The 16,261-nt window shown below is 49.2% G+C and overlaps 1 protein-coding gene across 3 annotated transcripts in view; it reads left to right on the top strand.

Moving 5' to 3' along the window:
• Positions 1-15,535, top strand: part of LOC134969744 (fatty acyl-CoA hydrolase precursor, medium chain-like) — a 186,928-nt gene extending 171,393 nt beyond the window's left edge. For all 3 annotated transcript variants that reach the window (XM_063945897.1, XM_063945896.1, XM_063945898.1), the window contains exons 6-13: positions 378-491; positions 3,029-3,124; positions 4,284-4,424; positions 6,958-7,035; positions 9,319-9,466; positions 10,647-10,796; positions 14,540-14,612; positions 15,117-15,535. In XM_063945897.1, the coding sequence (XP_063801967.1) occupies positions 378-491; positions 3,029-3,124; positions 4,284-4,424; positions 6,958-7,035; positions 9,319-9,466; positions 10,647-10,796; positions 14,540-14,612; positions 15,117-15,303 (987 nt within the window). In that variant the 3' untranslated portion in view covers positions 15,304-15,535. The remainder of the gene's footprint in view (positions 1-377; positions 492-3,028; positions 3,125-4,283; positions 4,425-6,957; positions 7,036-9,318; positions 9,467-10,646; positions 10,797-14,539; positions 14,613-15,116) is intronic.
• The last annotated feature ends 726 nt before the right edge of the window (positions 15,536-16,261 follow it).

Genomic DNA, 16,261 nt, shown 5'->3' with positions numbered 1-16,261 from the left:
TATATATGTGTGTGTGTTAATCAGGAATAAAGGTAACTAAAGTTACAAATTGATGGATGATTTTATAGCCACTTCCACGCTCAGGAAAGGTCAGATGATGATATTGAAATGACGTTACTAAGGCGGTATATGCAGTCAGATCTGCCTTCATCTCTGCACCTCCCAACGCCACGGCGCCACCCCACAAATGCCCGCGCTATGAATTACATTCCGGTCGCATCCATTGGCGATGCAACCACAAATTACATGTCCATGCGCCTAGCGTGCATGCGCAGTTTGCCACCATCGGCGCGAGTGCACAGCGCAGAGAAACATTTACGGATTCTGGAACCACGATTGTTTAAAATTCTCACATGCTGTGTGTTTTCCATGTCTAGGTGGTCTCTCCCTTAGCCAAAGGCTTATTCCACAGAGCCATTGCAGAGAGCGGAGTAGCCACCATGCCAGGATTAATTGCCAACTCTGACGAGGAAGTTATTTTTATCAGAAATGTAAGTATCTAATAATGAAAATGGCTGTCCTGTGCTTATCGTGCAAATAACTGCAATCTTACACCATATACATAAATATGCAGTTTTCAAGATTGCAAAACCCTGTGCTGCTGGGGATCCTTCTCCTACCACTATATAACTCCCAGCCTATAGCTTCCTGTATCAGTGTGACAGGAGCCTGACATCACTACTCTGTGCTGCTGAGGACCCTGCTCCTACCACTATATAACTCTCAGCCTGTAGCTTCCTGTATCAGTGTGACAGCAGCCTGACATCCCTACTCTGTGCTGCTGGGGACCATGCTCCTACCACTATATAACTCTCAGTCTGTGGCTTCCTGTATCTGTGTGACAGCAGCCTGACATCACTACTCTGTGCTGCTGGGGATCCTGCTCCTACCACTATAGAACTCTCGGGCTGTTTTATCATATGTAATGAGTTGCGAAACTTGTGTATGATAAATGGTATTCCAGCCAATCAGCCGACAGCTGGCTTTTTTTTTTTTTAAACACATGACAGGAGCTGATTGGCTGGACACCATTTATCATACAACTCATTACATATATCTAAAACCAGTCTGTGGCTGGTGGCTAGGAGGCGGGGGCTGAGGGAGTGGTGCACAGGTCAGGTGATGAGGACTCAGGAAAGCAAGGAGATTGCCGGCAGCTGCTGCGGCAGTTGTCAGGTCATGGTGAACACCCCTAGGCAGCACTGCACTGCTTACTCCCGGCCTGCACCTGTGTATCTGTGCACACGTGCGTCTCTGCATTCATATGAGCAGAGCTGGCCCTAACCAATATGATGCCCTAGGCAAGATTTTGGCTGGTGCCCCCTAGCACCGCCGCTAGTTCTGCAGGAGATGCCTGGCATGAGTCAGCTAGCAGCTCTGCTAACGTCGGGCGTCTGTTGTTTATGAAAATGCATCTTATTTGCATTGCTATGTGGCTAGGATGCACAAGCTGCTTCTGCTGATTAAAATGATATGCAGCATGCCTAGATTCTGTGTGTGACTGCGGCTGTATCTGCATACGAAATGCTACATTACAGTGATTTGCAGGAATACACTGCAAAGTAGCATTTCGTATGCAGATACAGCCGCAGTCACACACACAGAATATAGGCATGCCGCATATCATTTTAATCAGCAGGAGCTGCTGGTGCCCCTAAGCATACCAAATGCCCTAGGCATTTGCCTATTTTGCCTAAGCCTAAGGCCGGCTCTGCATACGAGTGTGGTTGGGGTGACTGGCGCAGCTACTATTGTGTTGCCGTCATAGAGGCACGAGGCGCCTAGCATTTTCCTAATGAGTGTACAGTACGTCCTCTTCCAGAGTCCCGAACTGTTTGCTGTCCTAGGCTGAGAGATATCATATCACTCAACGTCCAGGGTGGAATACATGAATAATGTGACACTATTTAATAACGTTTATTATGTGATGTCTACATGACAGGCTGATGCTGTGCTGCAGTGCGACGTCATACAACTTGCATGTAACGGGGGGGGGGGGGGGGGGGGGTCTCATTCTGGCACGGGGCACCAATTTCTTCTGGTACGGTGATGGTGATGGTGTGTGCCGATCCAACGCAGCAATTACTATTTATTCTCATGAGCCGTGAGGTGGACCACAAATTCCCAAATCCAGTTTCTTGCTGAGTGTGTGGTTTCAGTAGATCTGTCGGGTATAGTGACGCACGCTATCTCGTGGCCTGATCAGGGCGACGCACCTGCGTACACACTGGCCCATTTTTGGGGCAATCAGCCAGTTATCGGTTGATGGGCCAGATAATGTGTGCCTAGGTAAAGTCTGTGGCTTCCTGCTGCCCCCACTTCCATCCTCAGAACATGACACTGCCCCTGATACATGCAGCATACCTCCCAACAGGCTCAGTGGGGACTCGGGTCACAGCGGGGCAAATATCTGGGAGGTAGGTAGCGGGTTATGTGCTAGACTGATCCTTTTACCAGTCTGCTGCCCTCCACATCACTGACCGTGGCAGGCCATTCGGGACAGCTGGATAAGACAATAAAATTGGGACTGTGCCTCTGAAAAAGAGTTGGGGGGGGGGGTATTCAATTAGGTGCAATCTGGTTTTGGCGGATCGAAATGCATAGAGATCAGAATTTTTGTACAATGGTCATTATCGCTGTATCCAATTAGAGTCCACTTCGATCGCCCGAAAACAGACTTGGGAAAGCGCAAAAACACATGGGATCGGGGATAAGTTCCTGATCCCATGTGTTATTGCGGCTTTGGCAGGCCACTTATCGCGGATTGTGCACCCGACGTATAATCCGCAATAAGTGCCGGGCACGAGGGGGAGGAGTGAGCCGCATCGGGGCTAACAGAATAGCCTCCGGCGATAAAAATACCTGTCGGTAATTAGATATCCCTATTGGTCGTTATACCTACAGCCTTGTGCACACCAACACAATCCCTGTAGCGGACGGACATGGCCTCCCGCAAGAAACGCATACACCTGTACTGTCTGCAATCGCTGCAGATCTTCCTGTAACCGGATAATTGTTACTTTTGCAGGTGGTTGCAAATGTGACCGGCTGTGACCAGAACAAGATGCTGGACTGTTTCATGGCAAAAACTGAAGAGGAGATCATCGCTATAAGTTCTGTCCTGGTACAGTACATGTCGTCATATTACCCTGTATTACAATCGCTGGGCACTTACTGGTATCGCGTATCATCCCGACATATCGCACCTGTGACATAAAAGAATATTACCAGTTGCTTTATATAAGATACATTCCAGATAAAGAGTGATCATGGGGGAAACTGTTTTCTTATGCACACCAGACTTCCTGCCAATGAGGCTTCCTCAGGAAGACTATGGAAGTCAAGACTGGTTGCTACAGAAGAACATAGCCTTCTACTCATTATCTTATCACGGATACATACAAGACTTGTGCGTCTGTTTCCTAGCTGTCTGTCAGATCACTAATCTAAAAAACAGTGCCCCAATATAAACCATCAGGTAACAGATGTTCAAGTCTTGTACCTAGTGGAAAGGGACATGTTGGAGGGTCTGTAAGTGGGAAGCCAAGGAGCAGAGCATTGTGTACCTGGTGGAAGGGAACATGGGGGGGGGGGGGTCTGTAAGTGGGAAGCCCAGGAGCAGAGCATTGTGTACACGGTGGAAGGGAACATGTTGGAGGGTCTGTAAGTGGGAAGCCAAGGAGCGGAGCATTGTGTACCTGGTGGAAGGGAACATGTTGGGTGGGGGTCTGTAAGTGGGAAGTCCAGGAGCAGAGCATTGTGTACCTAGTGGAAGGGGACATTTTTAGAGGGTGGAAGTGGGAAGCCCAGAAACAGAGCATTGTGTACCTGGTGGAAGGGGCCATGTTGGGGGGTCTGTTATCCTGCAACATTATTAGATACAGATTGTACTAATACTGCCTGCATCATCACACGTAGCACCCTATACCCCATGCATGCCATTAGCGTACAGCACATGGATACACCCACACACACAAAGTTGCCATTTTTCATACACAGCTCTGTCCATGCTTTTATATCCGCACTGAAACCAATCAGGCGCTCCGGTCACTCGCTAACTACCCTCAGCACACCACTGATCGCCAACTAATCTGCTGACTAGGACGCAGTAATTACTCCTCTATGATCACTTCTTGTCAGCGCACATTTCCCGACACTTCCCATCTGGAGTTAATGGCAGTCTGGACTCCGGACATAGGTCCTGCTTTCTGGACTGTCTGGAGCAATCCTTTGGGGAAGGAAAGCTATAATGTGTCCTAACACGGCATTATCTGTCTCTACAGAAGTTCCTGACTTTGCCTGGAAGTGTGGACGGGTCATTCTTCCCTAAGTCTGCAGTACAGATTATGGCCGATAAGGAGAGTAACCGTGTCCCATTTCTAACCGGTGTTACGGATCAGGAATTCGGCTGGATCCTTCCAGTGGTAAGTCTGTCTGTCTGTCATTGGGTTTTGTTAGAACATTTCACTGTCCTTATTCCTTACGCCTGTGGGGTATATGCAATTGCGGTCGAATTTCGGGATTTTTTCGCCCCAAAAAAAAATTTGTCAATGCAATTCAGTGCTTTCCGTCAAAAAAACAGACTTTCAAAATTCGACTTTTTGAAATCCGACTTTTGTCAAATTCGACTTTTCTGCAATGATACAAATGCTGCAATTCAACCAAAGCATATTCAATTCAAGTTTGGAAATTCGACAGCAGTGCTTTTAGACAGTAAATTCGTCATTTTCAATCCGCCACACTTTGGAGGGTGAAACCAATAAAAAAAAAATTAAAACATGTTTTTTTTGGTGTTTTTTTTTGTGGGAATAGCATATCTCCTATATAATAGCCCAGATCTGTGACTTTGTGATTCATTTGCTAACGCTGGGCGGAGTCACAACACTGGGCGGAGTTAGTTAAATGAGTCACAGATCTGGCCAAATCTATAGGAGACTAGGAGCATACCTCCCAGCTTTCTTCAGGCAGAAGGAGGGACACACACTCGGCGAAAAGGGGGCGTTGCTTCACGGAGGGTCCCTGTTTTCGTCAGTGAGGGGGCATGCTCAGCGCTCTGTGAGCTGCTGCCATGCCCCCAGGGGCTGATTATGAGTTCGGGGGGCCCAGGGCACTTGAGACAGGGGAGCCCTATCTCATTGCTGTGCCTGCTGTGGGGTTGTGGACACTGGAAGGCGAGTATAATTTTTTTCACAGGTACCCTCGGATCGTCGGAGACTGTCGGCGTGTCAACATAGGTAAGTATGTGTGTGTCGGCAGTATGTAATAAAGTTGTACTTGTCACGGTGTGTGTGTCCTGTTTTTATTTGGGTATTTTTTTCCAGTAGTACTACAGGTACCAGCGGGCCCGTTTTTCTACCGCATACTGGTACTTGTGGTTCTCCAAGTACCAGCTTGCGGGGGAGGCTTGCTGGGACTTGTGGTACTACTGGAAAAAAAACAATATTCTGACATTTTTCTCAAGGCTATCAGCCTCCCATCCGCAGCCCTTGGATGGGGGGGGACAGCCTCGGGCTTCACCCCTGGCCCTTGGGTGGCTGGGGGGGGGACCCCTTGATTGAAGGGGTCCCCACTCCCCCAGGGTACCCCAGCCAGGGGTGACTAGTTGGATAGTTAATGCCACTGCCGCAGGGCACTGCATAAAAGTGACCCCCGGCTGTGGCATTATGTGGAGCCCGATGCTGGTGTAAAAAATACGGGGGACCCCTACTCTTTTTGTCCCCCGTACTTTTTGCACCAGGCGCAGAGCCCGGTGCTGGTTTTAAAAATACGGGGAATCCCCTGTCAAATTTTTCCCCGCATTTTTAGAACCAGGACCGGCTCGAAGAGCCCGAGGCTGGTAATGCTTTGGAGGGCGGGACCCTACGCCATTTTTTTTCCGGGTTTTTCCCAATTTTTCCAGTTTTTTTTTAATTCGCGGCAAATCGGCCGTTTTTCGCCCGCGGGAATGTCGAATCCGTTTTTCATTGAATATGGTGAATTCCGGCAGCCACCTGCCGGAATTCACCTGTCGAATTGTCGAATTAAAAAAACGGCGATAATTTGCCGCGACTCGCCCACAATTGCATATACCCCTGTGACGGTAAGTGGCCAGTCTATTGTACTCTTCACCTCTACCAGCCGCCTTTCCAGTAAACCTAGACCTGCTGACCGCTGCTCGCGTGGTTCCAGGGCTTGCACACAGATGACGAGTTTATGGTATGGGTGAGACCTCTATACGTTGAGGAAATGGTGCCAATGGCTGGGCTCCATGGGATGCCAGGGGAGGTTGTTAGGCGGGAGTGTCCTGCGCTGTCTCTCCGCATTAGAACCCCCGGGCGTCTGCAGATGCAACCTCTGACCCTTGTGCCCTACTGCGCACGCATGACTGGTATATCTGCGTGTCTACACCTTCTTTCTGCATGCCGGAAGTACGTGCCCCTGAAAGTCTCCAGACTATGCTTAGTACCAGCAACTGCCTGGACAGGGGGACAGGGTGTCGTCTGCCCCCGGACCAGTGCAAATTAAGTGTTCCAGGGCCGTCTTTGCATTGCGTTCCCTGTGAAAAGCTGGGCCACGTGCTTGAGTCTGCCCTACAGGCTGAAGGTTGCCAGCCAGCCCCTGCTTAGTATAGAGATGGCATTATACAGGGTACATACCCGTATCTGTTCCATTTCATCACCACCGCTTCACCGCAGCACATACACAACCAGCTTGTATACTCCACTGTCACCGCTGTGTGTCACACACCCCCTGCACTCCTATATACGTTCCTGGCTGGATCTGGTGCACACATCATATACTGCAGTGTATACCTCTCAATGTGCCTGCTGCTTTAGCCCTCTGCCTGTGGACTGACCTCCATCACACACCGTGGCCACCTGCAGCATCCATAGGAGTCTGCCATAGATAGCATGCATGGAGGTCATAGCCAGTAATCCACATATTACATCTGTGTTGGTATTTGTGCTTTGTTGCCAGGTGATGAATATCAGTGGACTTAGAGAAGGAATGGACAGAGAAACCGCCCAGGAGGTGATAAAGAGCAACCCATTGCTGGTAAGTTCTGTGCAGCCGGTGTCTGGCGTTCCGGTGGGGAAGAGCTTGTTGCTGTAACCTACACAATCTCGCGCTGCGGGAGTATGACAATCCGGGGTAATCGGCTGGGCAGAGCGCTTAGTGGTGCTGGGTGCAGGTGCTCAAATAAAGATCAGTATGCAGCGTTCACAGGTTTAAATAAATGACGTGGCGCTTTACTATCATCAACGAAACAAAAGCCTCACTCGGGGTTTATGAAGGGAACTAGTGCCCTATCTAACAGCTAGTCTGCAGCACAAAGGTTCAGACCTGCCTGCCTCTTGCAGGTCTCGTCACAGGCTTTCAGCTTGGCTTGCATACACTCTCACAGTTTTATGATCCTCCTGCAGATCTGGATACTGGCCTCCTGGCCCACTGGGCTCTTTGGCTGCCAAGGCCCACCTGGGCTATAGACACAGGGCAGCTCTTAGGTGTGGTCACATCCCCTTTTTCTTTCCTGTGTACAGATCCCTCCAGCCCCACACACAATCCATGGCTCACTGTTGCCACCTCTCCTGACATTGCCACTGAGGAAAAAATGTCTTGTACTTGTCCTCCCCCCCAATCTCATTCAGAGCTCATATTTAACATTGATAATAACCAGTGGCGGCTCCAGAGGTGTCACTGCGCACAGCCCAATATTCAAATAGGGGAGCCGCACCAACTCCCAGTGAGTCCTCATAGGCACACGCAGGGGGGGTTTCTGGTTGCCCAGAAACCCCCCTCCACCTTGCCAGAAGCTTAAATTATGACCACTATAGCAATAGTATATAATACAATAGCTAGAGCTGCCACCACAACATGCAGTGTAAGGGACAATTCTGTCTCCTACTGGTTCTATTATGTTTGTGTAGTTATTTATTATGGGATGTTTAACCTTTTGCTGACCACTTATGTTATTTACATTAGTTTAATATGTTTGATACAGCGTATAGCATGCACTATAAATATTGTAATTATTAAAACAGTTCTCCATACACTATCCAGTGTATAAAAAGACCAAGAGATACATATGTATGTCCAGAGTCGGTACTTCTACCGCTCCCCCAGACTCCTGCACTTGTTCCAATGTTCCACAGGGTGGGAGACTGTGGATTGCATTTGGAAACCCCCCTCTAGAAATCCTGCGTTTGCCCCTGGTCCTGGCCGGTGATGTTCAGGGGGGGAAGCTGGTCTGGCTCCACTATTTGACTATTGGACTGTGCGCATCCCCAGCTCTGGAGCCGCCCCAGATAATAACCATTTATCTCCTAAACTTCAATGAGACATAAGATGCGGAGGTGCGAGGGGATGCAGTTTCCTGTTTGTGAAGCCATGCAGTGACTATTTAGCGTATGGCAGCTACAGCGGGTGAAGCGCAGTCTCGCTCCCTGTGATGGTGGCACAAGACTGATGAATGTGCACAACATGCATTCATTTACCCGACTCTCTTGTCTAATGCACGAAGATTCTGGTGCCCGGGGGCCTGGGACCAGATTAATGGTCATGGGGGCCACAGGGCAATTAAGTTGTTTCCCACCAATAAAATTGAAATGTGTCCGCAAAGTGGGGGGGCATGGCACAAGATGAGGCGGTGTGGCATGGGGGCCGTGATGCTGAATGGGGGCTGGAGTGTGAGTGAGGCGGGGTGATGCGATTCAGAGAAAATGGCATAATCGGACCCACCGCCAGACAGCAGCAACTGCGGGGGACTTCTGGGGATGCGAGTGAGACTTGCACACTCTGCCGGGATGCCACACTATTTTCGGGAGCCTCCCAGCCATTCCAGGAGAGTGGACAAGTATGGTATCATCTCCAAAAGTCAAAGAAATTGGAGGGTCCTGTAGGCACACACGGGTCTGGTACCATAAGGTGGCACGGGAACAGCGGGGTATAGATTCCCTAGTGGGGGCGGGGAGAATAGCAATACAACTTTCCCATATAGCAGACACCTTTTTGAGTTTCCTTCTGCAGATACCTCCAGCAAATCCATATGAAATAGGAAAAGGGTTTCAGCTCTCCTGATATTTAATGGCTGACGCGTTTTACAAAAAATTGGTGCATGTGGCATATTCCTGTTTTGTCATTGTGAAATCATATTAATCATTACTGTATAATGGAAACGGATAGACATAAATCCGCATTCCATAGTGTGCGAGGCTGGAGGTGACCTGTCTCCTGGGAAATGAATGTCTGGCTCCGGCAGAGCCGGCCGCTGTGTGCGCCGCGTGGCAGAATGTTGCGGCAGTGATCGCCGGTCTGAGAATGCGTCTGATTATATTTTAGGGTATGTGGTCTGGAGTTATTCCTCTGCTGCTGGATGAATACCTGGGGGACACGGACGATCGCGCTGAAATCCGCAACCGCTTCCTGGATCTGTGCGGAGATTTCATCTTTGTGATGCCGGCGCTAAAGGCCGCTAATTATCACAGAGGTAAGTGGCCCACCAAGGGCAGAGAATACCCTAATGCGGACTTCTAGCGGTATCTCTGTTTCCATATATAGAATGATCCATTCATTCTCATTCTATTATCATTTCCTTTGTTGTGTCGCTGACTAAGCCACGCCCACTTCTTACTCATTAGCGCAGGACACTGAGTATAGACTTATCATACTACATCCTAGAACTAGGAGTTGGGGAACAAACCCTTAAATCAGCTTGGAGGGACCTGTCACAGGGTCCTCTGATGGGTGTTTAGTTAGCAAACAAATGATCTTCACCAGAATCCTGCTCACTTGGGAGAGAGCCGGGTATGGGCCATGGTCTCTCCCCTGCGTGCTTCCTCCAGAGTGCAGTGCAGGAGAGCTGTGAGCTACAGAGGAAGCCACGAGTGAGCAGTCTACTCTTCCAGCTCAACTCTCCTGCCAAGTCCAGCTGTAGCAATGCACTAGGCCTGTCCTAAGCATGTCAGGGGGCAGCGTGGGGCACAGAAATGCTCCCTCCTATGCGAACACAGCTCTGGGGAAAGCATGTTTGTTACTGAGTGCGTAACGTACACACATGTTACATCATAGCCCCAGTGACCATCCACTTTACTGCACAATTTCTGTTCCTGCACCCGCTTCCCCATCATGCTTACCGAATGCACCCGCTTCCCCATCATGCTTACTGAATGCACCCGTTTCCCCCATCATGCTTACTGAATGCACCCGTTTCCCCCATCATGCTTACTGAATGCACCCGTTTCCCCCATCATGCTTACTGAATGCACCCGTCCCCCCCCCATGCTTACTGGATGCACCCGTTCCTCCATGCTTACTGATTGCACCCGTTTCCCCCATGCTTACTGATTGCACCCGTTTCCCCCATGCTTACTGGATGCACCCGTTTCCCCCATGCTTACTGGATGCACCCGTTTCCCCCATGCTTACTGGATGCACCCGTTTCCCCCATGCTTACTGGATGCACCCGTTTCCCCCATGCTTACTGGATGCACCCGTTTCCCCCATGCTTGCTGAATGCACCCGTTTCCCCTCCCCCCATGCTTACTGAATGCACCAGTTCCCCCCCCCCATGCTTACTGAATGCACCCGTTCCTCCATGCTTTTGGTTTATATCTCTTTCACTCTTCATACTGTAACCCTACCATTGCAATAATCCTATTGGCCAACAGATGCCGGGAATCCAGTCTACTTCTATGAATTCCAGCGCCGTCCATCATTCTTTAAGGATTCCAAACCAGATTTTGTGAAAGCTGACCATGGAGATGAGCTGTTCTTCGTGATAGGAGGTCCCTTCCTGACAGGGGATCTGCTGTTCACAGGTAATGTCCATAGTGGCTGAGATGAGAGCAGAAATGGGTGCACATAGGGAAATGCAGCATAGAATGTGCTTCATATGGAATAGTTGCATAGGGATGCGTGGCATAGGGATGTGGTGATATAAGGATGTGTGGCATTGGCATACATGGCATTTGGAATAGTTGCATAGGGATGGGCGTGGGATATGTGGCATAAGGATCTGTAGCATTGGTTTGCATGGCATAGAGATTAGTGTTATAGCGATGTGATGACATGGGGATGCGTGGCATATGGAGTTGTGGCATAGGGATATGTGGCATGGGGATGTGCGCCACTGGGATATGTGGCATGGGGATGTGCGCCGTGGGGATACGAGGCATGGGGATGTGCGCCGTGGGGATACGAGGCATGGGGATGTGCGCCGTGGGGATACGCGGCCTAAGGATGTGCGCCGTTGGGATACGTGGCATGGGGATACGTGGTAGGTACATCAGTCAGTACTATACAGCAATAATGTCATCACATTAGCAAAGAACACAGACACTTAACTTACACACATCAAACAGAATTACTATAATGATGACTGTCAGCATCAATCCAGTAACTGTATGCAGTATGTACGAGCGTTCCATTGTCGGCGGTCTTTTACTGACCGGCTCTAAGAAGCTGTACAGAGATGGTGGATCAGCCATTTGGTGATGACCATGGGTACCAGACATTAGGCAGACATTGGGCAGTCATTGGCGGCGAAGGAGTCTCCACAAAGTATTAACAATGTTAATTTGTCCATTACACTTGAGCCCGTGACAACAGTGGACTGTGTATAACAATGGCTGCAGTTCCTAAACGTTTCATACAATATTATTGTTCATCCCCCTGAGTTATATCTAAAAGTCTGCACTTCAGTTGCATCTGCGTTGCTAGTGTTGCATCCATTGCGGAGGCGTACAGAGCCACAATGATGCAAATTGTGTCAGTGCCCAAATATATATGTCTTTATCTCACAATCACACATTTGGGGCTTATTTCATAAGGTGAAGCAAAGAGCAATGATTTGCCTCCTCCTAGAGCAGCAGTCAGGCATCTGCTCCTAGCGGGCAGTCCTCCAAGTCCCTGTCACATGGCCAGTGGGTCCCGCCCAGGAGGAGCATCTTGTTCCTTTGGGGGGGATGGGAAGGGAAGGAGTCCTAGGTGTGGGGTGGGCACTGAGGACATCGGGGAAGGAGTTACAAAGCCGGGAAGAGAAGGACCTGCTGCAGAAAGTCCAGCACCTGTCGGGCTTCTGGAGCAGCGGTTCCCTTGAGAGTAGCTGAAGGAGCCATCGACGCTACCACTGCACTCCCCACCGACAGTGTCCAGCCGCATTGGGTAGATGTACGAAGCAGTGATGAGCGTGGGGGAGTGTGCCATGTCAACCAATCGGCTGCTACGTATAATGTTATAGAACGCTCTTTGATAAATGGTTACTTAAAAGCTGATTGGTTGCTATGGCACACTTTTCTACTCTTATCACTGCTTCATACATTGACCCCGAAAAGCCAGTGCAGAGAACGGGTCCAGGCCTTGGCTGTTTTCATTGCCCACCAATGACGTTGGCAGATGGTGAAACCTGGCAGGAGCTAGTTGTTGAAGGCGTCGGATGTCTGTAGTTACACCTGGCTTACACCGAGGCTGCAAGAACCTATCTCTAGTAAGGGGCAGCATGAACGCGAGACACTGCTTACTACTAACACAGAACAAAGGGACCCGTTTTATGTACTGAGGGGCCACATTACCTGCAGGCTTAATACAGGAAGGAGTTCATCAAGGGTTAACATCACATATATACAGGAGGTATCACAAATTCCATTTAGTTCAACCCTTAAATGATTTAAGTAAAAAGACAGAGAAGAAACTCTGTTAATTCGGGTGTATTCATAGATTAGAGGACAGTGCCATCTAGAGGAGAAACTTCTTCAACTCTGTCACCAGCCGAGGCGTTCACCTGCAGCAACGACTGGATACAAGTCTGAAACTAAATGACTCTTTCGGGACCCAATCCAGTGATAATTTATTTATTAACAGTTTCTTAAATAGCGCAGTAAATTCTGTTGCGCTTTACAACTGGAGACAATGAGAATACAAAACTGGGTAATAACAGTCAGGTAGGAAGGCCCTGCTCGCAAACTTACACTCTATGGGAAGTAACTATGGGGGTAATTCCGAGTTGAACGTAGATGTGCTAAATTTAGCACATCTACGATCATTTACTCTGACCTGCAGGGGGGGGGGGGGGTGCCCAGCACAGTGCTAGTGCGGCCCGCATGTCAGGCCCTGTCCCCCCCTCTAACGCCCTTGGCACGCCCCCTCCCGCCCCGCAACCACCACTGCCTGTCAATCAGGCACAGGCGATCGCACCAGTGAGATGCTGATAGCATAGCTGCTGCAGCGATCCAGTCTGAGTTACCCCCAGTATTCAGAAAACTGAGCAGCCAGCTAGTGGACTGAAACATTTGGGGGCCCATTTATTGAGGCGTGATAAAACTCCCTGCGTATGATAAATGGTGCCCCAGCCAATCGGCTCCCAACTTTCAAACACATGACAGTTGGGAGCTGAATGCGTGGCAGTTGGGGGCGGAATGGCTGGAGCACCATTTGTCATACGCATCACTTACACATGTATATCGCTAGGGGGGTTGGACATGTACTGCTTTGGTGTGGATATCAAATCAACAGTGTCTAGGTCGACAATGTTTAGGTCAACCACTATAGGTCGACAGGTTTTCTAGGTCGACATGTTCTAGGTCGACGGTTCAAAAGGTCAACATGAGTTTTTCATGGGTATTTTTTTGGTGTCGTTTTCTCCGTACAGTGACCGGAAACCCCAATTAGTGCACTGTGTCCCCTCTCATGGCTCGCTTCACTCGCCATGCTTCGGGCAAGGTGCCTCGCTCCGCTACTGCTGCGCTCTGCACTGATTACCGTTCCAATCGTAGTCCACATGGATCGTCAAGTATGAAAGTTCAAAAAAAGAAATAAAATGTGAAAAACATGTTTGACCTTTTGACCTGTCGACCTAGAACCCTGTTGACATTCAGACCCTGTCGACCTAGTGACTGTCTATTTTATAGTGGTCGACCTAAACATTGTTGACCTAGACAGTGTCGATCTTCAGACCGGATCCCGTACTGCTTATGTGTGCATGGATCACTATTTGATGTGTGTAATAAGTAATGCTGTGATACGCTGGTCACTGCTGCCTCTACAGTATGTAAATGTCATGAGTCTGGTACCGGCTGAATATGGAATGTAAAGATGAATGGATGAAATTCTGGGTACAGCTAAGAGCACGGGTATACCGGGTATATTAGTAATATACAGTTATTGTACTCACTCAGATTGTTCCCCTTTTGGTCACTAATGGAGATCCGATCAGGTGGACAGAAACAACTGTGTGAAAATAAATAATGTTTAATGGTAAATGGGTATGAAATAATGACACTATAAAGAGTCAATTGTCACCCTTTGGGGTTTACCCAAGCGAACCCCAATATAACACAGTAACACACTTTTAGCGCAGTTAGAGCTGGGTGGAGGCACTTCTCAGGTTACGGTCACCCCTACCCAGGGTTACATATACATTGCTTCACCGCCATTACTAGTGTCTGTGGCATCTCGCCGGAATGTCACCCGGGTACACCTCACCTGCCATTGTCCCTATTCTACATACAGTACACTAATGGGATCTGTTCTGTGTCCTGACTAACCTCTTATTGTGTTTCTCTAGGGGCCGCAGAGGAAGAAGAGAAGGCTCTGAGTAAGACCATCATGAAATATTGGGCCAACTTTGCCCGCACTGGGTAAGATATCTGCTGACTGCTCACCCACCCTGATGTCTGACTTGTCTGGGCATAAGATCTGAGGCCACGGACTTGGGACTGATTTGTTTGGCTGACAATGAGGTTCTAGAATGTGCAGTGGTGGATTTCCCACTAGGCACATGAGGCACATGCCTAGGGGTGGCAGTCAAGGCTGATGAGGCCAGGTTATTCATTTTTATTTGTATTTAAAAAAAAAATTGTTTTTTTTCCCCAATATGATTTATTTGTTTAATATGTTAATTTGCAACTGACTGGAGTGGGACAATGGGCAGCAAATTATGGCCCAGGAGCTGGTAGTGGGGTGAGTTTGGGACTGCTTTGATAGTCTCGAGGCATCCGGACTGTCCTCCTGAAAAGAAGGGGGCAGCGATGGAGAGGGGGGGCATCGGCAGCCTGACCCCTATATCCGCCCCTGAGAATGTGAGATGATGATCTCTTCTGATACTGTATATATTTAACAATCGATGATTTGATCTTTTCCAGCAATCCCAATGGGCCGGGCCTCACCCACTGGCCTCAATACGGCCAAGACGAAGGATATCTGAAGATTAATCTAGAGCAGGCATCTGCTACAGGGCTGAAAGCGGATAAGTACAAATTCTGGACGACAACCATTCCCGAAAGACTCCAGGAGCTGCAGAAGACGGGGGAGGCCCATTCCGAGCTGTAGTTGATCCCCAGGGAATGAGACCCAGACCCACTCCAGTCGTACTCTGTATGGGGAACACGTGCAGGTAGCAGGTTCCGGGCTCTGTAGAACACACCATGCACGGAGCTGCAGGAACAGGAGAACTTCCTACTAATACCTAATAAGCGTTTTGCTTGATTGATGGTCCAACATTAAGTATTGATACTGTGAAATATGATGAAATAGCTCATTCATTAAAGAAGAAATTATTTTATTTGTTGTTCACCCATGTCTCCTCATGCCGGTAATACAAAGTAATGGGGCAACATGATTCAGGGCCGGGATATCGGGCTTCTGACACACCTGCTAAGCTTTGTAGTGTCGGAAGACAAAACACACAGGTCCAGGATGGATCAGGTCAATGATAGTAGATGGGTGCAACTGAAGACTACAGATTGGGTGGTCTGCCCAGTAATGGCTGTTACACCATTCCCGGGCAGTAGGCCATATTACCCAACAGGGGCATTCTAAGAGAGGAGGGCCCCCTTGTGCTTACTCTAGGAGGGCCTTCTCCTCTCCACGGCACCGCAGGCTCCGGCATGGTGCACGCCGTGGTCCGGAGACAAATTTCATGCTGAGCACGCGTAGCGGACATTTTTGGTGTGACTTTTGCTGTGGCTGCAGCACCTGTTGCGGGACTCCGGAAAGGTAAGTGCATGGGTGCAGTGTGGGCCCCCCCTGGGGCTAGTGTGCACCGCATACACTGCACCCATGATAGAAACTCCACTGTTTCCATTGATAACCATCTGTAAAGAGTGCATTGGGTTACTGGGAAGTGGTACAATCAGGGACACATATCCTGACATAGGAGCATCAGCAGCAGCCGCTGGTCAGTTGCAGAAATCAAGCAAATGGGGCAAATGCAAGATTTGCATGGGGGGGGGGGTGTACATGTAGCCGGTGCCGGTGGCACCATCTTTCCGCATACATGTTGATAAAG

This window comes from Pseudophryne corroboree, chromosome 11, assembly GCF_028390025.1.
Source record: "Pseudophryne corroboree isolate aPseCor3 chromosome 11, aPseCor3.hap2, whole genome shotgun sequence".
NCBI lineage: Eukaryota > Metazoa > Chordata > Amphibia > Anura > Myobatrachidae > Pseudophryne > Pseudophryne corroboree.
This window is presented reverse-complemented; position numbering and strand designations above follow the sequence as displayed.